The following is a 22,767-nucleotide window of genomic DNA, read 5'->3' as shown; positions in this document are numbered from 1 at the left end:
CAAGTAACCAGACATTGAAAAAACCCTAAGATGAACTCTAATTGTTAGCTAGGTGTAATCAATTATTCTTAGTTTGTGTAGTCAGGTGTACATAATAAGCTGCTAACATATGGGAAAGCTTCAGAAGGGTGATAATGCATGTAAACAAAAACATGTTCAACATAAATAATGTTTAATTTAATGGAGAAGTTTATTTTATGGATTTTTGTTTGTGAAGTTTTTGAAGTGGAAATACTTTTGCCTTTGTGTTCACTACAGACATTTTGACAATTAACTGTTTCAAATCATTAATGTAACAAAACCTAAAGTTATAATGAGTTTGCTCTGAAAAAAAATCATGAACTGGATTCCGGAGGAAATGCTGGCCTCACTGTGACATCTTAAATAGTTGTTATTTCCTACACTGAATTTTGAAGTGCATTGGATACCAGGAATGATAGGTAGAACTGATTAACAGAACTCAGCATTGACCTGCACTGTCTGTAACTCTGGCTTTCTCTTTGTGCATCACCCCATCAGGAGCCAACAGTGTCTTCAGAGGCATCTGAATGAATTAGGAGTCTACATCCATTACCAAAACTTCCTCTTTTTGACACCTAGGATACAACTATAATAGTAGGGCAAGCTTCCACCATTTTCATAAAAACCCACAGTATAACGAGCCCAGTTTTCAGGCACTGGTATCTAAAAAGTTATTTGTCAATGTATGAAGCTAGTTTGAAACTCTAGTAAAGCTGAGAGCTTTTCCAAGAGCTTGAATACCACTCTTTTGGTCTTTTAAGCCAGTTGGTTAGCTGCTACTTAGCCATGCTTGAGTGAATCTGAAAAGTAAACACATGAATACTAGGTCCAGACTATACCTCCCTGGCTGACTACAGTTTTTTTTCAAATGCACAATATATTCACACAGCAATCATTGCAGCAATCTAAGTCATGGATACAGAGCTATGACAGGCACAGTGAGAGTACCAGAACAGATAGAATCCTAGAATCATTAAGGTTGGAAGAGACCTCCAAGATCATCTGATCCAACCATCCCCCTACCACCAATGTCACCCACTAAACCTTGTCCCTAAGCACCACATCCTACCTTTCCTTGAACACCCCCAGGGACAGTGACTCCACCACTTCCCTAGGCAACCCATTCCAGTGCCTGATTACTCTTTCTGAGAAGAAATGTCTCCTCATTTCTAACCTAAACCTCCCCTGGCGTAAGTTGAAGCCATTCCCTCTAGTCCTATCACTAGTTACCTGTGAGAAGAGGCTGACCCCCAGCACCCCACACCTTCCTCTCAGGCAGCTGTAGAGCGCAATAAGGTCTCCCCTGAGCCTTCTCTTCTCCAAACTAAACTCTGTGGGCCCGGCCATCCAGCCAGCTCTTAACCCAACGAAGTGTACGCCAGTCCAAGCCATGAGCAGCCAGTTTCCTGAGGAGAATGCTGTGGGGAATGGTGTCAAATGCCTTACTGAAGTCAAGGTAGACCACGTCCACAGCCTTTCCCTCATCCACTAAGCGTGTCACCTTGTCATAGAAGGAGATCAGGTTCGTCAAGCAGGACCTGCCCTTCATAGACCCATGCTGACTAGGCCTGATCACCTGCTTGCCCTGCAACTGCCGCATGATGACACCCAAGATAATCTGCTCCATGAGCTTCCCTGGCACTGATGTTAAACTAACAGGCCTATAGTTCCCCGGGTCTACCCTCCAGCCCTTCTTGTAGATGGGCGTCACGTTTGCTAGCTGCCAATAGCCAGGACTGCTGATAAATGATGGAAAGCAGCTTGGCCAGCTCCTCCGCCAGTTCCCTCGGGTGGATCCCATCCGGCCCCATCGACTTGCGTACATCCAAATGCTGTAGCAGGTCGCCAACCATTTCCTCGGGGCCACATTCTTCTCCCCATCCCCTTCCACCGCTCAGGGTACTGGGCGTCCAGAGAACAACTGGTTTTGCTGTTAAAGACTGAGGCAAAGAAGGCGTTAAGCACCTCAGCTTTTTCCTCATCTCTGGTTACTAAGTATCCCCCTGCATCCAGTAAAGGGTGGAGATTCTCCTTAGTCCTCCTTTTGGTATTGATGTATTTATAAAAACATTTTTGTTGTCTTTAACAGCAGTGGCCAGATGGAGCTCCAGATGAGCTTTGGCCTTTCTGATTTTGTCCCTGCACCGCCTCGCAGCATCCTTGTAGTCCCCCTGAGTGGCCCGCCCTCTTTTCCAAAGATTATAAACCCTCTTTTTTCTCCTAAGCTCGAGCCACAGCTCTCTGCTCAGCCAGGCCAGTCTTCTTCCACGCCGGCTCGTCTTTGGGCACATGGGGACAGACCGCTCCTGAGCCATTAAGATTTCTTTCTTGAGTGCTCAGCCTTCCTGGGCTCCTCTGTCTTTCAGAACCACCTCCCAAGGGACTCTGCCAACCAGTGTCTTGAACAGCTCAAAGTCAGCCCTCCGGAAGTCCAGGACAGCAGTTTTACTGATCCCCTTCCTGACTTCACCAAGTATCGAGAACTCTACCATTTTGTGGTCACTCTGCCCAAGACAGCTCCCGACCAGCACATCTCCCACCAGTCCTTCTCTGTTAGTGAACAGAAGGTCTAGCGGGGCACCTCCCCTGGTAGGCTCGCCAACCAGCTGCGTCAGGAAGTTATCTTCCACGTTCTCCAGAAACCTCCTGGACTGCTTTCTCTGGGCTGTGTTGTGTTTCCAGGATATGTCTGGGAAGTTAAAGTCCCCCACAAGAACAAGTGCTGACAATTTCGCAACTTCTGCCAGCTGCCTGTAGAACTCCTCATCCGTCCCCTCATCCTGGTTTGGTGGTCTGTAACAGACCCCCACCAGGATGCTTCCCTTGTTGGCCTTTCTGCTGATCCTAACCCATAGCGACTCCACTCCCAGCCTCAAGTTCGACGACGTCAAAACACTCTCTAATATAGAGAGCCACTCCACCACCCCTTCCATGCTGCCTGTCCCTTCTGAATAGCCTATAGCCAGACATTGCAGCACTCCAGTCATGAGAGTGGTCCCACCACGTTTCCGTGATGGCAACCAAGTCATAGCCTGCGTGCTGCACAATGGCTTCCAGCTCCTCCTGCTTGTTGCCCATGCTGCGTGCATTAGTGTAAATGCACTTCAGATGGGCCTTAGCCTTCTCCCCCAGCCTTGCCACTGTTCCCCCTGGCACACCTCCAACAAGCTTTGTTTCATCCCCACCTCCCTTCTTACCTAGTTTAAAGCCCTCTCAACGAGCCCTGCCAGCTCCTGGGCCAGGATCCGTTTTCCCCTTGTGGACAGTTGGGACCCATCTGCGGCCATCAGGCCAGGTGCCGAGTCTTGACAAATTATTGACAAGTTACCATAGTTCTGTTTCTTCAGATGAGGTTTTAAGTTTTTCTTCAATTATTTTTCCTTGTTTCCTCCTCTACTTACAAAGGCAAACTCCACTTTTTCCATGCCTGTTCTTCTATGGCTGCTTATGAGAAGTTATGCAACATTAAACCTCAGAAATATTTTTGAATATTACGGCAGATAACATGTCTTCTTTTAAAGCTTTCCTTTCTTTTCCAAAGGTTTTCTAGACTGGGTACCTAAGAAAATGCAACGGGTAGGATGTGTTGAGCTGCTGAACACAGTCCAGAGACGAATACAGCCAAGGCTGCATGTTTTTGGACACATCCACGAAGGTTAGAAAACATTTCTTTCTGTATATATACTTAAAAACCACAACCACAGAAGCTGTCTGCTTTAACCAGTATTTTTAAAATTGAATGTTTGAACTGAAGCACTTCTGGAATTCAGATAGTTATTTAGCCGCATATATACAGATGAAATTGGCTGATACTTGCCTTTCAATATTTGTATTTCATCTTCTCTTACATCTATAAAGTAGTGTGATGCTTCCTTCACAGTGAGGATAACTGTGAATTTTAAAATAACATGAGTCCAGTAGATGCAGAAAGGGACTAAATATTAGGATTGATGGATTGTATTTTCCTCTGCTGAATCTCTGTGACTTAGGATAATTCTTGTATGCTTTTTGTGTCTCAGTTTCTTTGTTTGTTTTGTGTGTGTGTTTTTTTTTTTAATGGGTTAGAGTGATTTGGGAGGTGCTTTTGGGGCTTAATCTTTAAGATTGGACAATAAAGGTTGTCAGTAACACCTTGTCAGTGCCTATTTAAAATCAAGAGGGATGTCACTTCTGACATGTGTAGAAGTGCAAGATGCTTATCCGTGTATTTATTTGCTTTGGCAGGGGAAACATTATGTAGCCAGACAAAACAAGGTGGTTCTCTTGACTATTTGAGTTTTAACTGGAAAAAATGAGTCCCCTTCACGTAATTCAGTAAATGGTGACGAATGTGATCACTGAAGTCAGGGACTGTAGGAGTTCATCTCCAGGCGAAGGGAAAGGTAGACGCTGTCAGCTACAGAAAAGTCTCTCCTGTACGCATTCCATGGCAGCAAGACTTTAAGCACATCCCCACCGAAACACTGGGCTCTGCAGAAATGTGTATCCATCAGCATGTAAGCATGCATTATCAGCTGCTTAGTTCTTGGCAATGTTATCTTATTGGCAGGAAGAGGTGCTCCACAACTGGCAGCTTTCTGCTTCTGGGACTGCTCCAGACTTCGATGTAGGATATCTGTGGGTTCTCAGCAGTGTAGAAATGAACAAATGGAAAAAATGCAGTAGCTGGCACTCAGATACTTCATGTTTCTATGAAGAACCATTACCCTTCCTAAAAAAATCCCACTCTGACTTGCTGCTTGGTGTTTTCACACTGCTAAGTTAAGGGTGACAGTGGTTAGAGGTGTGCTGCTGTAAGATCAGTGGAGAAGACATTCCTATCTTTATTTTAGAGGGCAGGGGTGAAGTCCATTCTCCTTGTGTGTCTCATCTGTGGTGACTTATTAGTGTGTAGGTAATGTCCAAAGTGCTGTTAAAAGCACAGAATAAACAAACAGTGCATAGGCAGTAGTTTTTCCTAACATTTTCATGTTACAACAGGCTTTGAGAATTTGTGCAAGAGATCTGGTGAATACAGTTCAAACTCATTGTCTTTTCAGAAATCGTAGGCCAAGTGAGTTGCAGGGGATGTAAGCAAACAGTTAGTGAGCCATGAAGTTTCAGGCAGGTAAACAAAATCACATCCGCTAAGACCAAGCCCAGCTTTGGCTCCCAAGGGAAAAGAATGGCACCTCCACAGAATGGTAAATCATGTGAATTAATCCAGTTGGCACCAAAGGTATCAGAAGACAGAAGCAAGGTACTCTGCCTGTAAACTATCATAATTTAGAGAAAACAAATGGGGAGCTGCATAGCCTATTTTGCGGTGGGATGCTAAATCTCTGCAGAGGAGAATTCCCATTGCAGACAGGCTGTGCAAACGAAGCTGCTCTTTGTAGAGAGAATGCATGATTTGAACAGATGAGTTCCTCCCCTGACTGAGCATAGCTACATCTGCAGCAGTCATTTACTGAACATCCGTGAGGACGAGATGCTTAGAAGAGATGTTCTTCCATTTCTCCCACTTCTGTATCTGCCAAAAAATACCTCGGCACATGGCCTTTCTGCTGATCAACTTTGGTGGTGATGAGCAGCATGGCAGGGATTCCAGCTAAAATACTGTTCTACCAATTTCAGCCAGTGTTTGGCAGTAGGGGAAGAGTGAAAACTGTAACATGATGAATCTTTCATCAAAAAGAATGCATTAGCAAACTGATTTTGTTTTCTGCAAACGTGTAGCTGAAGAGACAGAAAGTCCCAACAGCAAAGAGGGCTGTCCTCGGTGCAGTTTGTGTTTTATACAGAACAATTGTTCTGTGGCAAACAGCACATGATTTAAAGAAATGTATATGACAGAAACCTGCCAGAGTTCTCTTCCCTCCCTACTTGCTAACTGTAGTGTGGTTTTTCCATGGGGAGTCCAAGAGGCCCTGCGTTATTCAGGGTATTTTAAGGAATGAAAATGAAGCTGTTTGGCTACTGGTTTCTTGTTTGTAAATTCTGCAAGTAACAATGCTTCTGTAAGACATGAAATTGCACTTGGAAAACTTGGGATCCTAGGTATCTAGGATTTGAATAGCTTTAACTCAGTGTAGCAATGAATATGTTTCTCTGTTAACTACATTAATGATAAGATTGAATTGTAGTACAAAAGCTTTCCACCAGGTGATTTCTCCAAAATTATGTCTATATTTCAGATTGTGAATGCATTTCTTCATATTGAGCATAATACTTGCATTTTTTTCAATTTGAGTGTCCAACATTAAGCTTTTAGTTTTAGTGTAATCAAGCTCATCTTTTTTTCCTTTTCATGAAAAGATTTTAACAGTGGAGAGTTTGTCTAAGTTTTCATAACACCATGGCAGTTAAGGGGCTTTTTCTTCACTTTTTCAAACATCATTTCACTGTATTTCTACAAACATTAGAGCTGGAAGTTTGAGTTCCTGCAGATTTAGCTCTGGAATTGTTTGGCTTGGGTGCCTCGCCACACATGAGAGTTAATGACTTCCCCCACTGGTGAGACATTCAGGAGGTGTTTTCTCCCATGGAAATGTTACAGTATCTTAGTATGTGAATTCACCTTGTCTGTCAGAGAATGCATGAATAAAGTCTTTTTTCTCTGCCTGGGCAGGCATTTTAGTCTTTCCGTCAAGTATGGTTGAAATTGGTCATCAAGTTCAAACACATGGGAAGTGGTTCCTTCAAATCCCAACCTGGTGCACATGCACATACCCTCCTCTTAGTTGTGTCATCTTTTTTATTCATTGTTTTCTTAAAAGATGTACAACATAGCACAGAGAAAAAAAAGGTGGAAAAAGGAAAATAGCTCAAATGCTGGTGCATTGATGACCACAAATCTAAATTACATACGGACATTTTTTTAGTGTTGAAATTTTCTAAGCTCTCTCTTCCCATCTCTTCGAAAACTGAGAAGGTTTTAAGAAAAAAGTTTTGCAAAGGAGAATATTAGTGTTTCGAAGGAGGTTTGGTGGAGCAGGCTGCCGGAGGTTGTAGCCACTAGCCAGTGAGGAGTCTGTTTTGGTTTTATGTGATTTAAAAGATGGCAGAATATTTTACTGTGGGAAAAAGATGGTATTCATCGTGGAGACCTTCACATTTTGCATTAAAAATAATTTTAAATGCATTCCAATTAATATATGTGGCACTAATTTTTGTACGATAAAGGTAATGGTAAAGGTAAATAATAAAAAAATGATTAATAAAGAGTGAATAATAATAGTAACCAGAGCTTTTCTTTCTTCATAGGTTATGGTGTCATGACTGATGGAACTACTACCTATGTGAATGCATCTGTGTGCACTGTGAATTACCAGCCACTAAATCCACCTATAGTTATTGACTTACCTACTCCAAGGAACACATGATTATAATAAAGGATTTAATGTTGTGCCCAACACATTAGCAACTTTATATTGCTGGCTGAGAATCACAATAAGGAACTATTCAACAAAGCAAAAACCTTCTTTTTTTCCTGCTATCTCTTCACATATAAATTCAAGTGACAGAAATGCAAGACAAAAACAGGCATTTTGGTGACAGAAACAGATTAAAGACATATCGCCATTAAAATATTTGTGAACACAGCAAAGTGAATGCATTCCACGTATATATACATACACACATATAAATATATATCTCAAGTAGGGACTTTGTATATACAATACATTATATTGGACTTACTCAAAGAACAATGTCTTTCAAGGGAGTGTTTCCTCAAGAAAGTTTGAAGTTTAAACATAAGTGTTTAGACTAGGATTTCCTGATTTCAGATTTTTCCCAGTGAGCTCTTGATAACTGGAATGTGATGGTAAAGATGCTTTCCCTTAGTTAACATGGCAAGTACAAAAGATAGTACATGAATGACCAGTCACAGGAGAAAAGCTATTATTTCAAGTCCTCCAGGTCTTGATTCTTTGCATCTATTCAAAACCAGTGCAGCAGAGGCCCTAATTCACAGTACTGAAATGAAGTTTTACTACATCTGGCATTACAGATGGTAAGGGAAATGGTGCATATTGTCGGTATGCTGTAAACAGCTCAAAACTGAAGAAGGGAGACTGTGTTAAGTGCAGTATAAACTCAGGAATCTGTAACCTGGCCTCGCCTGTGGGAAAAAAAAAAAAAAAAGAAAGAAAGAAAAAAGGAGTATACCTGTTTTTTCATATGATAAGGCAATATGTGATTGTATGTGAAAAGCAAAAGCAAAAAAAAAAAAAAATGTTCAGTAGTGATATTCTAAATAAAACCCACTGGGACCATTTAAAACCTGTTACTGGGACATGCAGCCAATGATGAGATTGCTGGTTTGAATTTGGCCCATGTCAGCTGTGATTAAATGTCACTGTGATCAGTTTGTCCTTTGGGAAACTGTATGGACTTAGAGGGGGGTGTCATCCCAAAGTGGAGTTTGGGCATTCATTTTTGGACAGCTATGTAGTAGCATAAGTGCAATGAGTGACGAGTACTTGCCAATGGGTACAGAGCAAGAGTCACCTCACAAAACCTATCGCTCCCATGTGCCTGCTCAGAGACACTGCTGAGAGAGGCCCAAGACAAAACCATTAACCCAGCTGAAATCCATCTAGTGTGTTGGGTGTTGGCATACCCAGGCAAAACAGGAGATGTGGAAGTTGCTGGGGATGGCTGAAACTAGTCCTGCCCCTGCAGTTTTCCTGTAGGTTAACAGAGGTGCTGAATCTGCTGGGATTTCAGTCCTAGGCAGAAGCTCAAGAATTGACTAAAACCCACAAAAATATGTGCTTCAAATGCATGCCGCAACACACTTCTGCCTTTAACTAAAAAATATCTCCATGCTCAAAGAGGAACCTTTTTGCTTTGATGGAGATAATGCAACTGGTGTAAACTGAACGTGGACATTCTGAATTTGGGGCTGACTGCATCTATATATTAATTTTGTTTCCACACATGAGGCAAATCATCGCACTATCAATACAGGGTTGTTTGCAGGTCTGTGGATAGCCCATACCTGCACACACAGTAGTTAGATGTATGGGTTACTTTTTGCCTGATGGATGGTTATAAATGTGACCTTTGTGTAGCAGTTGCATGTACATTATATACATACACAATCCTAAATACCTGTTGTACAACCCCAAGCTTGCAGCCTCAACTCTAAGCAAAGTAGGCAGAAACACCACATTTTGCTGGCTTACCACGTGCTCTTCTGACTGATGCTGGAAGCTGTGAAATTTGAACCCAGGTACTGACCCACTGACAACAGAAAACATGGCAAGCCACAGATCTGTCACTTCTTGGAGCTGTTGAGTGACTTGGATTTTTTTCTTGACTAATTTGCTGCTTTTTCCTGAAACAAAAGCAAACAGAAAAACAACCAGCAGTGTCCTGCAACTGTTTTGGATGTGCATAGTTTGCAGCACAAGAACAGTCTACCATGAATTGATCCGGGTCTACTTTTTGTATAATCCATTGGTGTAGAAATTGCAAGATGAGCTCCTAAATCAGCAAGGACTGAAATTTTTAGTTTAATGTGAACTCCCAGCATCATTGGGAAGATGAAGAATAGCATGCAGTTAGCATAAAAGTGTCTTAGCTAGTCACAACTCAAGCATTTTGAAACATATGTGGCAGGAAATTGGCTGTATGTTAAAGAAGTCTGAAATGTTTACATTCACTCATGGCACTTACACTAAAATGTTAAAAGTGGGGGAAAGAGGTCCTTTTATTAGCCTCAACAAAATTTCTATGTTGACTATAAACTATTCTCTTAAAAATAATTTTGCCTAAGCTATCTTCAAAATACTGTGTATTTTTATGTGAAAAAGATATGAAAGCAGCTGTTACTTCAAAATATCATTTAAAGTACTCGAGGTATGAAAGCTTAAAAGTTATTTAATCATTTTGGCATAACTTGATTGTTGTTGTAATTTTTGGTCAAGCATGTTAGACAAATAAAGTCTTAAAAGAAACAACATAAGGCTTCTTTATATCCATCTCGTACATTCAGCCCTGGTAATGGAGAATCTTTTCTCCAGGTGTGGGAGCCAGCCTGGGGGTATTATAGTTGGGGTATTGAGGTGGGGGTATTGAAGCTGTCATTAGCAAGGGCTATGGTTTAGTGGGGGGCAGCTGGAACAGGGGATAGGGTGTCCCGCAGGTGGCATAGCAAAGTCAATTACTGCGGAAGTGACTGACAAGTGATGGGTCCTTGTCCAGCACCATCCACCATCCTGGGGCTTCCTCATCTCCCTCAAAAGCTGTAGAGCAAATTGGATGGAGGGGATTGCTGAGGAGGGGAACCAGCAGCTGTTTCCTGTAACTACAAAAGTTTGGCAGAGGGGATATGCCAGATGTTTTTGTGATGCAGTGAAAAGCTGCATGAAACAGTTGAGAGCTGGGATGCTGTCCTTATCCAGAGAAGGACTATGAAACTGGTGAAGGGCCTGGAACACAAGTCCTGTGAGAAGCAGCTGAGGGAACTGGGGTTGTTTAGTTTGGAGAAGAGGAGGCTCAGGGGAGACCTTATTGCGCTCTACAGCTGCCTGAGAGGAAGGTGTGGGGTGCTGGGGGTCAGCCTCTTCTCACAGGTAACTAGTGATAGGACTAGAGGGAATGGCTTCAACTTACGCCAGGGGAGGTTTAGGTTAGAAATGAGGAGACATTTCTTCTCAGAAAGAGTAATCAGGCACTGGAATGGGTTGCCTAGGGAAGTGGTGGAGTCACTGTCCCTGGGGGTGTTCAAGGAAAGGTAGGATGTGGTGCTTAGGGACAAGGTTTAGTGGGTGACATTGGTGGTAGGGGGATGGTTGGATCAGATGATCTTGGAGGTCTCTTCCAACCTTAATGATTCTAGGATTCTATCTGGGGAATAGACTGTTCGTGCACAGGGTTGAGCCTGTATGAGCACAAACCTCACAGGGTTTTAAAATGTCACCTTAAATGAGGTGACATTTTTATTTTAGCTTTGTGGGCACTGTCAAGGGCCTGAATTTTTTGCCTCCAATTTTTGCCTCTGATCTAACTCAGGTGAGCGAGGCCATGAAATGGAAGGTTTCCACAGGTGCAGTTTTGCAGTTGTCAACTCTATTTAAATTCAGGGACGATCTTTCAGAGTCATTTCTCACCCCACCTCCCCATGGTTGATCTTCACTGATATTTAACAAGGTAGCATCATTCCTGAAGGTGTGCTGATGTGTATTAGTAATATGTGCTTTCCCATTACTAGGCAGAATTGTTACCAAGATTAAATTCAGTTCATTCTGATGAATGGACTAGGAGAGCTATCACTGCATGCCAATGAAAAAAAAAAAAAAAAAAAAAAAAAAAAAAAAAAAAAAAAAAAAAAATTAAAAAAAAAAAAAAAAAAAAACGATTATTTTTACCTCTCTCAGGCTGAGGATGTGAAACGTTCCTTGGCTACAAGGAACGAGCAAGATGGGACTCAGCACCCATCAAGCATCTGCCTTTCCCCGTGCAGCCCCCACCCAATGTAGGTGCACCCCAGTGTAGGAAGCTGGATTTAGGGTGTCAAATGAAGCTGTTCGGTAGCACCTGAAGCCAGGCACCCCGGAAACTACTCCAGCCTTCAAGGAGGTTGCTGCAGGGAGCCAGCAAGGGAGCTGTGAGGAGGGAAGGTGAAAATCCCCACCTGGCTCAGCCAGGTAATGCATGGGCACAAACTGGGCAGGAGGCATTGCTGGGTCTCTGGCACTGCTGCAGCAGGGAGCTAGAGAGGATGGGGAAGAGGTAGTTTGTCTTCTCCAGTCTCTTAAGTGCTTCAGAAGAAAGAGGAACAAGCCATTCCTTAGAAGGCAATTTTTGGAATAATCTACCCATGGGGTTATCTGCCCACCTCCATTTATTCTTGTTTGTATGAGAATTTCTCTCTTAAAAACCTGTATTATTGCTCACTGCTAATGTAACTCACATATAGCAAACATAACTGCAAATGTTCTTTCAGGTACATTCCCATCCCCTTCTGGAAACTCTCTCTGCATCTGAGATTTTAGAGATATTTTGGAACAGTGAGTTCCCCAGGTGATTATGCACAATGCAGTAGAACAACAGCATTTTGCTTATCCCTGTAAGAGTGCTGCCATTCAGCTTTATTGACTATCCCTTTGTTCTCTTTTTATGTGAAAAGTGTAAATAGGAGTGCTTATATGTGCCTTCTTTGTGCCATTTGTTATTCTGTGTACTGCCATTATGATGCTTTTTACTCACTTCATCTAAAAATTAGAATAATTTAAATTCTAGCTAGACTCCATTGCTAAGCCTCTTACTTTCCCATCCCAGAAAAGCTCCTCCCCTCTTGCTGATGTGTCCTTGGAGAGTTAGGGAGAGCCAGTTACTCCAGAGGACTTCTTGTCCCTGCATACCAGAGCTTTGGGATACAGTTCTAGCTACATTCTCTCCTGATCCAATGCTGTACTTCATTTGTTTGGGGTTTCTTGTTAATAATAGATATTTGCAACCCCACTGCAGGACTGTGGTGAGCTGCCTATGGCTTCAGCTGGGGTTTTCCTTCCAGAGGTGACAACCGATCCAGGCTTCCCTGGTTTCTACAAGCATCAGCCCTTCTTCCCAGGGTGCCCAGCCAATCATGTACCCCATGGGAATCCCTTCCTTTGTGTCTATGTAGGAATTGTGGCCTTTCACCTGCTTGCCCTGGCTTTGGCGATGCCCTCTGCAGTCCTCATCTCCTCAAGCTGTGCCGGAGGGGACACCTAACCCCGGCACTGACAGCTGCACAACATCTGACCATGTCTCATCCTGCTTTGTGCTGTTTTGTGGCTGGTCCCTCACCCATGCCCCTTCTGTGGCTGCCGATCACTTTCCTTTTGTCACTGACTCTTCTACTTCCCACAGCCATGCTGTCTGTCCCCACTGCAGTGTCCTACTTACAGCAGGGCTCCCTGAACAGCCCCCTGACCCGGGTGCCCCCACCTCAGATACAGTTTTGGTCTCCCCAGGGGCAGGTGTGCATCTGTACATGCAAAGAAGCAGAAATCAGCTGATTTACCCCAGGGGTGTGGCCTGGAAGAGGAAGGTCCTGTATGATCCTGTAGGCCGCACGCTGAGGGCTGTGCATGTTTGGATTTGTTGAAGGAATACATATTTATTTTAATTACAGCAGAGGCATTGAGCATAATTTTTAAATACTATGTATTTCTTCATTTTGTGCATTTGAAATGTCAGGATTTACATCAGGCTTCATTTATGGAAAGAATGGGATGGCTTTGTGCTGCATTGCTGCAGGCAACTCCTCTGTGAAATGGGCAGGCTGATCTCATTGCCTTGAGAGGTAGCAGCTCATGGAGGGACAGGGCAGGGACCCCCTGCTATGTGTTGTGACAGTGGCCGAATCACCACCTTTTATGCCATGGGCTCACTCTCAAAGTTAGCAACTAACAGGGTTAGGGCATGCATGGTGAGGCCTGTGAGGACCAGCATGTGTTGGTCTTATCACATGGACATCTGGTCTTGCCTGTAAGCCCACAGCCAAACTCCACCACCCTTGTCATCTGCTCCAGCTCAAGGCAGGACCTGCAACAAGTCCAGAGCAGCATAGGCCAAGGGATACAGGTCCTTCTGCTGGGAATGACACCAGGAGGTCTCCCCAAGCTTGGCCCAAGATGAAGAACATCGATATCTCATGTGTCCCCTCTGTTTGTGAAATGGAACAAATGTCTAGAACTGGGATGATCTTGCAGCTTGCCCAAGGCGCTCCAACCATGATGTCCATGCTCATCCAGATGCCAGGAGGAGCAGCAGGCTGCCTCCAGTCTTCTTCCCCCTCTTTCCTATCCGTGCCCTTGGGATTTTGTGCTGGGGAGCACTGTTTTCCCCATGCACCGCCAACAGCACCTTTTTCCCCTACCTGTTATCCTTGTAAAGCAGTGGGTACATAATTATGTTTACTGCTTGTTCAGAAATAAATAATAGCTCTGAAGTGTTACCTATCCTGTGTGTTTCTAAGGATGCCCATAACAATAATTAATCATATGTATTAACATACAGTCAAGAGACTTGTCAAATCTGGAGCTCTCGAGCGGTAAACAGAGCTTACACAATTAGCAGTCCCTGCTCTGAGAACGCTTGAATTGATTCAGTATTTCTCCCAACACCTAAGAAAGTCAAGGAAGCAATTAATCATGAAAATACAGACAAGACACTCAACAAACTATGATGAAGACACTTCATCAACTCCTTTAGAGATGCATCAGCGTGTTGCATGAGACAACATTCTTTGAACTTGTTGCATTACAGCTATAACAAGGAAGGGCTCACTAACACTGCGCTTAACTTGAAAATACTGTGCTCTCTTCTGAGCTAGAAGTTGAGGGTTTGTTAATTACTCCCAATTCATCTTCTAGTGAGTACTTGCTGTCCCTTAAAATAAAGACATCATAATTTTTAGGGTACAGATTTTAATCTAAAGCATAGCATCTCAGCCAAACCCCCCAGGCCAAGTAGACCAGAGGGGCAAAGGGTGCAGCTGGCCTCACTCGACAGGAAGGGTCCTGCCAGAACCAAGTATGAAGCACCCTGTGATCCAGCATCCTCTGCCTGCTTTGTTAAAGCAGAGCCTTTCAACTTGCAAGAAATCAACACTTGCTAAAGGAACAAAAGAAAAAAGGACAACAGCAGCAGATGGAGAACAGTTCCTCCAAACCTTGAAGCTGGTATTATCTACTAGAAACAATAAAAAGAGATCAAAGCCCAGAGATGGTAAACAGCAAAATGTATGAAAGCAAATGACTTGAATGGGGCTCTCAGAAGCCACTGTGATGTATTGTGTTCCCTATTGGCTTCATTTCTATTTCTGAGCTAAAATGGATAGCGTCCTTTAAAGAAAATTGTTGTCTGGTTGTCCCTACACTTGCGTTATTAGCAGTGGTTGTGTTCGATAATTGTGCAATGTTGATCTAAAATTCCAGCTTCTTCTTCTGTGGAAGACCAGGCTGTCTGGAGCTGTAAAGAGAGATTTCAGTGAACAGAAATGTCTGAAGTGACCACCAAATCCTCACCCCATGCGACATATTTGTGTTGTCAACACATAACAGATACGAAGATTATACAGTGTAGAAATTCATAAATTGATTATACATCATGATTAGAAACCCCGGTAATAAATGCAAGGAATAGAAATCACTTGTTTAAAAACATGCATTCAAACGAGTTGATATTAATGAAGTCTAATAGGATGACACATGACAGGAATGTTGTTAAGTTGTTTGTAATCTCCTCGGAAAAGATCAACTCTGTAAGACAGGAATAAAGCTGGTATTTGTGATCTGTTTAAGAAAGTTTGCCAGAGAGAAGCCCCGGAATCCAGAAAGAGACAAGCTGGTTTCAAAACCAATCAACCAACCAGAAAAACACCCGGGTTTTGACGGTAAATAAAAATAGACTGGGAAAAAATATAATAAACTGATGAAGGGAGAAATGTGCGTTAAAAAGCAGTGAGGAAAGCAAAAGTACACAGAAAGTATCAATGGCTTGCGATGGTAATGACTCAAATATACAAAAGCTAATGGCAGTGGGAGAGTCACTGACAGCTTTATTAAAAAGGTGGGATTTTTAGATGAATATTTTCGTTGTGTACAGATAAAATGGCTGGGTGGTACTGGGGCATTACACAGTGCTGGTGATCAAGTACTTTTCAGCCTAAAAGTCCTTAAACGGTGTGTTAAACAACATTTACCAAGTTTTTTGAATCAGGAACACTGTATCTGGGATTATCTGAGAAGCTGTCTGAGGAGATTTTTAAACAGTTAATAATGAATTTTCAGACAAGTTGGGACATGAGAGAAGTCTCAGCAACCAGGGGAAAGCTGAAATTGTGCCAATATTTTAAAAATGGGAAGAGGAAGGCCAAAGTGAGACAGCAGTAGCCTGACTTTGATCACCAGAAAGAAGCAGTGATGGGACTGATTGCAAAGACTTGAGTAATAAAATATTTAAAATGGATAATAAAATAAAATGCTAATCAAGGTGGGTTTAAGTAGGATGGATCTTCCCAAACCTATTTTATACCTTTTTATGAGATTACAACTTTGGATAATAAAGGAAGTAGTATTAAGGTAATAGACTTCTGTAAGGCACATGACTTGGCACCACTGCCTAGCATTTTGAGTAGGAAACTGGAACAATACAATTTTGACATGGTACATGTTAAATGAATTAAAAATCACCTAGCCAATGTAATTAAATAAGGAATCATCTTTAAAAGGGCTATCTGCTTCATAGGGTCCACCAGGTAGTGGTTCCTGTCCTGACATTGTTTGACTGCTAGATCTTGACAGAAATCTTTCTCCCCCCCAAAAGCAAAGGTGCTATTGAAATGGTTTACAGATGAACCCTGTGTTGGACCACAGGAAATACTGAACAGAATGGGTCACAGGTACACTGCAATCTAGATTTTTTGTTAGAAATAAGGTGTAGCAAAGAAGTCTACCTTTCATTGTGGCCACATAGGAAGCTGTATCTCTAAACACGGGAATATGGGCGATAGTGGCCTTCCTGTGGGGAGAAGAGCTCTCAAAAAGGACATAGGTGTGGCCTGGGCATCTCAGCGACTGCTTCATTTTTAATATATATATGTGTGTATATTCATATATATGTATGTAGTGTTTTCTTTATGAAAACTGTAATTATTCACCAAAACAACCTTCAAATAATTGCGCTGATTCTTTGCAACTGGCAATTTTAAAATCAAGATCTGATGTATATCTTCAAACAAAAATTAATTATGGAAGTCCCATTCATTAAAAACAAACAAACATCCATTTGGACCTTTTGGCTTAATTTATTGGGCTTTGCATCAGGCCCTGGATTAGTTGTGTAGAAATCTGCAAAATGACCACTGGCCAGGGTGCTTCCACTCCTGCTGCCTTACTGGGGCTCTGTGAACCAGTGGCACTAAGAAAAATACTCCTTTACCCAGACATGTAATTTCACACTCTGGCAGGCAATTAAAATGCAAATTTAAAATGTTAATTAGAACTGTTTCAACATCTATTCTAATGCACGAGATGGGAATTCTGCATAGTGTGTGGAGAAGGATGCATTCTTCCTCAGGCAAAACCAGACTTCCAGTCTGGCTCTGGAGTGAGCAGAAATAGCTGCTTCTTTTTGTGAAAACTGATTAAAGCAAGAAAAGAAAAGAAGACACCTAGGTCTGATGCTGATCTAATATGCTGGAATAAATCCACTGAAATCAGGGTAGTCACAGTGCTTTGTTGATTTAAAGGGGTTGAGAATTAAGCCCAATAAATGTACTTACATTGAAAGCAGGTCCAAAAGGGTGTCTGCAGCACAATGAAACTTCTGTGTCACACTATTTTTCATCCCAGCAAATCTATATTCAGGGATAAGGACAGACAGTAGCTCAAGTAAGGCTCAAGCACACTGGACTGCAGCCTGAGTATAATCCTGTGGCCATGGGGCTGGTTGTGAAATTTCTGCCTGAACATCACCTCAGAGCTGATGGGGCAACATCTACACAAGACTGGAGGAGCCACCAGCAGCTGTGGGGCTCATCAGGGACAACACTGGGAATACTAGTTCAAAGCAGAACAAAAATTATGGGCTAGCAAAAAGCTGATGGCACATATCACAGAATTTTTAAATATCAACTCAAATTACTGACGTGCAATATTAACCAGGATGAGTCATTTGAAGACAGAGGTTGGCAAGTGCAGTGGCAAGAAATGACTCCTGGTTTTGGTGTATGTCAGAAGGAGCATTGCTGCCATTTATTGTTGTAAGTCCTGTTGATATTCACACCGCTAGTGGTGAAAAGAAATGGAAAGGCTGGTTTCTTGCTTTTAAAACTTCTCACAGAAGGTGTTTCTAAGAAGGCAATCACTGTTTCCCACCACCCAAGAAGATCCCCATTCCCTTTACACGCAGATCTGAGCCTGGACTCACGGATGTCCTGCTTGAGCACAACAGCTGCAAAACCAAAGCCCAGATGAATATGGCAAACAGTTTCCAATGAGAAATGGGTTTTCCCTACACTGCTGTGATGTCTCAGTGTCTACACCAGTGAGAGACCGTATTTACCCTATGATGCAGGAGGGTTGTGCATCACCAAGTCCGATGGATGCTTTGTTAAAAAAACAAATCTGGAGCATGACATAACAAACACAGTTTAAGCTCTTTTGGGACTTTCAACTTCCGCATCTCAGCAGGGCAGGAGGAAAGAGGTGTCTGTGGTGCAGTGCTGAGTCCCTCCAGCCCCACACAGTGCCTGTACACATGGGGAACACACAGAGCCTTGCAGAGCCCACTCTGCTTTGGCTGAGCTACACCTGAACCCCCCAAAACAAGCAGCCCAGGAGCACCTCTGTGCACTTAGATGTCACCTCCCCCAAGATGAGCCATCAGCCCTTAATGGGCAGGCGCACAAATGTGTTTTTATAATGACTCTGACTTATGCATCCTGGTAGGTCTGCTGTCCATTTACATATTCCTCCATGTTCCTTCACTAAGGCTCATCCCAGTAAAATCTGATGGTTAAGATGATATTCTTCCCTTTCCTACTTAAAACCTACCTACATCAAAGATGAAATCTGGATGCTCCCAGAGCTGTGTTGGGGTTGTTTTTACATTTATTTGAGCAGCATGTTACACTTGCTTACTTGAAGATGATGATATTCGTATTGTTGCTAAGAATTCATGCCAAACATAATTTCGGGGTGTTGTGAAGATATCATATTTGCATATTTTAAGGATTGATATAATACAACATTATTTTTACGTCTCTTTTCACAGTGTAATAATTTCCATTGCATGACAGCTTTTAGTATAGAAAAACTCGAAAACAGAAGAAAATTATTTTTTGGAAAATTGATTTTTTTAATCTGTTTTTCATTTTACCATATTTGGAGCATCCCTTACTGCTCATGACCTGCTGTATATCATCCAGATAAAAACAGTAATTACACAGAGATATAGGCACTTCACACAGTAATGCCTTAATCAAACAAATGAAAAAAATGAAATGATTGCATTCTGAAGAAGGCATGGCATGTTTTTTTTTTTGTTTGTTTGTTTGTTCATTTTTCCTAAAGCATGCTCTATTTCTAGCCTTGCAGGCTGTATGCCAGTTGCTGATGTAGAAGAAGGGCCATGTATTCTTCCCTTTCTCTTCTTCTGTCCCTTTGACTAGCCTCAGCCTTCCCTTTCCGCTTCCCTATTTAGAGAAGGGACAGGCTCTATTTCCAGTCTTGCAGGCTCCATGCCAAGTGCTAGCATAGAAATAGCTGCTATAGAGCCTATGAACCTTTTCTTCCTTCCCTCCTCTAACTGCTTTCCATCTCTCAGTTCCCTTTTCCTACTTGCTTGTGCTTCTAGCAGACATCTCTTGTGCCTCGCAGCTCTGCCCTGCTTAGGAAGTGATCTCCTGAGCAGCTGCTGCCTGCAGGCCAGGCTGGCTGCTTGGCAGGGGCAGCCAGTGGGCTTTGGGGCAGGGGGTTGAGGGGGCCACCGAGCTCAGGGGGGCTTGGGAATGTGCTAATGAGCAGCATGCGTTGCTGCTGAGCAGCTATGTTTGCAAGGGCTTTGGAACAAGAAAAATACAAGAGGAAAGATGCCTCCCCTTTCATAGTCTAATTAGACACAAAAATCACTTTTTGCTTGCATTTTGTCTGGAAATGCCAAGGTGTTTGGCCAGTGTGAGGTCTCTGGTTGTATGGGCTCAGGCAGGGTGGTGCCCGCCATGAGGGTGATGGGAGGCCTCCACCACTGCACCTCTCTCCATGGTGGTTTCTTGCCCATGAGTGGGTTTTCTGAGCAATCATGGGAGCTCTGGCAGAGACACAAGACTCCTCGGTGGTGGCAGATGCAGCAGTAACTTCATTCTTCTTTGCTTTGTTCCTTTTGTGCTGGAGTGAAGAAAATGAAACTTGAAGTGCTGTTAGAACACTGCCAAAATGTTTTAACCTACTCTCTCAGCAAACTCCTTGCCTCCAGCGCTGAGGAGACAACCAGGCAGTCACAGCGCCATTCTGGGAACAGAGCAGCAAGCAATGCTGAGGTGGAGCAGAGAGGCTGGTAGAGGCGAGCAGGTTATGGTGATCAGCTGAGCTACCCTCAGGGGACTCCCAGGGGACCCTCATCTTCTGTGCTTCAGCCCTTCCCAAGGATCAGATGCTGCTCCACACCCTGCGAGAGGAAGGCAGTTGGGCCACTGTCCCCCTGCCTGCTATCCCTTACACCACACGGCTGCTCCCAGGGCGGCAGAAAGCAGGGATAGGTGTCCTCTGTTCAGCAATGACATTTCCTCTCTTTGCATTGATGTTTTTATTTTCATAACCGCTTTGGTGATTACGTGTAGCAGCAGGAGACAATTATTGAAGAATTATGCTCACTTCCACTGACATTATCTGCCTCTTAGTGGAAAAAAATGGGATGTCTGCCAGCCTGCCGCTGCTTGATGGCTGACCACTGTTTGTGGGGAACGGCTGAAAAAAACCCTCTCTTCCATTACAAAGTTGATCCAGCCAGCAGTTTGTGATTTTAATATGAAAAATTACCTTGGTTATTTCAAAACACTGGCAATTGAATTCTTTTTTATTTTTCTTTTTTGAGGCTGGATAAACAGTTGGCAAGTGCCATCCCTGCCTTTATGAACTCACTAAAAAAAAAACAGCATGATTTGATATGTTTGCACAGAGAAAAGATTGTTCTTAAATATTCCTGCTAGTGGAACTAATGAAAAAACCTCTGGCACAATGGGTCAAGAAGCCCAGGGATGTCCCTTGCCACTGCATGTCTCCTGAAGATGGCAGGTATCTTGAAGATGGTGGAGCAAGGGACACAACACCTGCACCCTTTTGAAATGCCACTCCATGCCAGAAAGCAGTGTGGGGGTGGATGCCTTATTATATTTGGTACAAAATTGGACCCAATGATCAAACAGGAGGTGTGGATGATTCGTGGAAGAACTCTACAACTCAAAGCAAATGAGTTATAAAGTAGCTATGTGGTTTATTTCAGTGTTGGGCGCATGCAGGATAGCTCCCAAAGGCAGGCCCACCCTAACGCGGCAACTTGCTTTGGTTATATACAGTAAAGAGTTACATATGCATGAAGTTTCCCAGTATGCCTATACAAAGCATAACCTATCCCCTCTTTGTATTAAAATTAGCTCCAATAAGTCATTTCCATAAATTCCTTCTGTCTGCACTTGCGCAGTGCCTACTGGTGGTGGTCATCGGGGGGGGGGGGGGGGTCGTGGGGATGAAGGTTAATAACTCTTCTTCATCACCACTAGATGACCCCCTGCCTTTGTACAGACTCAGCTGCTACTTGGCTCTTGTCCAAACCAGAAGGTCGGTCTCAGCTGGTTTTTGAGACCGGTTCCCCATTTTGTCAGGAAACATCCTCTGTGAGGGGCCCCGAGACTCCTTGTTTCGGTTAATTTGCACAGTAGTAAGCAAAGCCACTCAGCAATATCTATTTTAATGTGATTAAGCAAGCCCCCATTCTTCCATTCCTGGCTTTAATAATTACAGTTGTTTTATTTAGAAATCATTAATGTGATTAAGGAAGCCCCCCATCTAAGGAAGCCCCCCTTCTATCCTGGCTTTATTTTGGAAAAAACAAAACAAAACAAAACAAAAAAACACATACACACACAAACACAACCACCCAATAATCATTTATTTATTTTTTTTCACAGTGGTTAGATCTGTTCAGTGAAATACACTATTTAAAAATAATTATTGTAGTATTTGTGTTACAATTTTAGGTGTTCCAAATATCAATTAATTCTTTAATGAGTATGAATAATTAAGTCTGTGCATAAACTGTATGAAATAATAACAGAAATTAAATCAAGTATGTTGCACCTGATTAGGGTCAGGGGAAGAAGTTGCCATTAAGGAAGAGAGCAGTTTGCAACTTCTCAGAAGGTACAAGAATAAAATTAAAAAACAAACAACAATAAAAAAACAACTGGTTCTTCAGTGGGGCTAAGCTGAACCGCTTTTGGGTTCAGCACAATTGCTTAAACACAATTACCTGCTGCAGCCTGAGATGCCCTTGGGCACTGGGGACTTCCCTATATGGCTGGCTGATGCCAACACAGGACCTCCCAGAGATGCCCAGAGCGAATACCTAACTCATGCCACAGGTGCCTACTGGTTTACTGCAACTGCACCGAGACCAGCCCCTTTCAGTCACTTGCAGACATAGGTATTTGTATTCTTAAAATGCACTGCTTTCTAGGAATAGGAATTTTTGTATTGGGAGAACATCCTTAAATAACTCTAGTCACAGTCCCCTCTGTTAATCCAGTATCTAAGCATCAATTTCAGAGATTTACAGATAGCCATCAATTTTGGAAAAATTGATGGAAAAAAAAAATTGAAAAAGCAAATTTTTTTTTTTTACTATTTCAAATATATCAAATTCCAAATGTATTTATTTTATAGTAAGGTAGAAATTACAGAAATCCTAGAATCTATATGAGAAACTATATAGAACATCTACACTCCACATCTCCAGGTCCAATTTGAAACATCCCCAAGTGCTTTTTAAACAAATTTTTCTGTAAATCTCCTGAAAATCTCCAAATATGATGAAACATTTCCCCAGAAAAAGAGGCATTAAATTGGTCTACACTGGGAATCTTTCACATTCCTGGCAATGGTTCACATATTCACTAGAAACAATAATAAGAAAATCAGGATTATGTTCCTCTCTCCACTCTCATTCCAAAGACTTCCTTCTACATATTCATGTGTGTATCACACA

General features: G+C 42.6%; 1 protein-coding gene and 1 long non-coding RNA gene across 7 annotated transcripts in view; one reads left to right on the top strand and one right to left on the bottom strand.

Annotated features, from left to right (window-relative positions):
* The window catches only part of MPPED1 (metallophosphoesterase domain containing 1), a 65,440-nt gene extending 55,469 nt beyond the window's left edge, over nucleotides 1–9,971 (top strand). For all 6 annotated transcript variants that reach the window (XM_035310775.1, XM_035310750.1, XM_035310780.1 and 3 more), the window contains exons 6-7: nucleotides 3,563–3,676; nucleotides 7,267–9,971. In XM_035310775.1, the coding sequence (XP_035166666.1) occupies nucleotides 3,563–3,676; nucleotides 7,267–7,385 (233 nt within the window). In that variant the 3' untranslated portion in view covers nucleotides 7,386–9,971. The remainder of the gene's footprint in view (nucleotides 1–3,562; nucleotides 3,677–7,266) is intronic.
* LOC118156695 lies at nucleotides 1,167–19,185 on the bottom strand. Its single transcript, XR_004746389.1, has 3 exons — nucleotides 19,175–19,185; nucleotides 5,155–5,163; nucleotides 1,167–1,350 (listed from the first exon to the last, which is right to left on the bottom strand). It is a non-coding gene; the product is annotated as an uncharacterized LOC118156695 (long non-coding RNA).
* Nucleotides 19,186–22,767: the final 3,582 nt, after the last annotated feature.

The sequence above is a fragment of the Oxyura jamaicensis genome, chromosome 1 (genome assembly GCF_011077185.1).
Source record: "Oxyura jamaicensis isolate SHBP4307 breed ruddy duck chromosome 1, BPBGC_Ojam_1.0, whole genome shotgun sequence".
Lineage (NCBI taxonomy): Eukaryota > Metazoa > Chordata > Aves > Anseriformes > Anatidae > Oxyura > Oxyura jamaicensis.
Note: the sequence above shows the minus strand (reverse complement) of the source record. Positions and strands in the feature narration are given on the sequence as shown.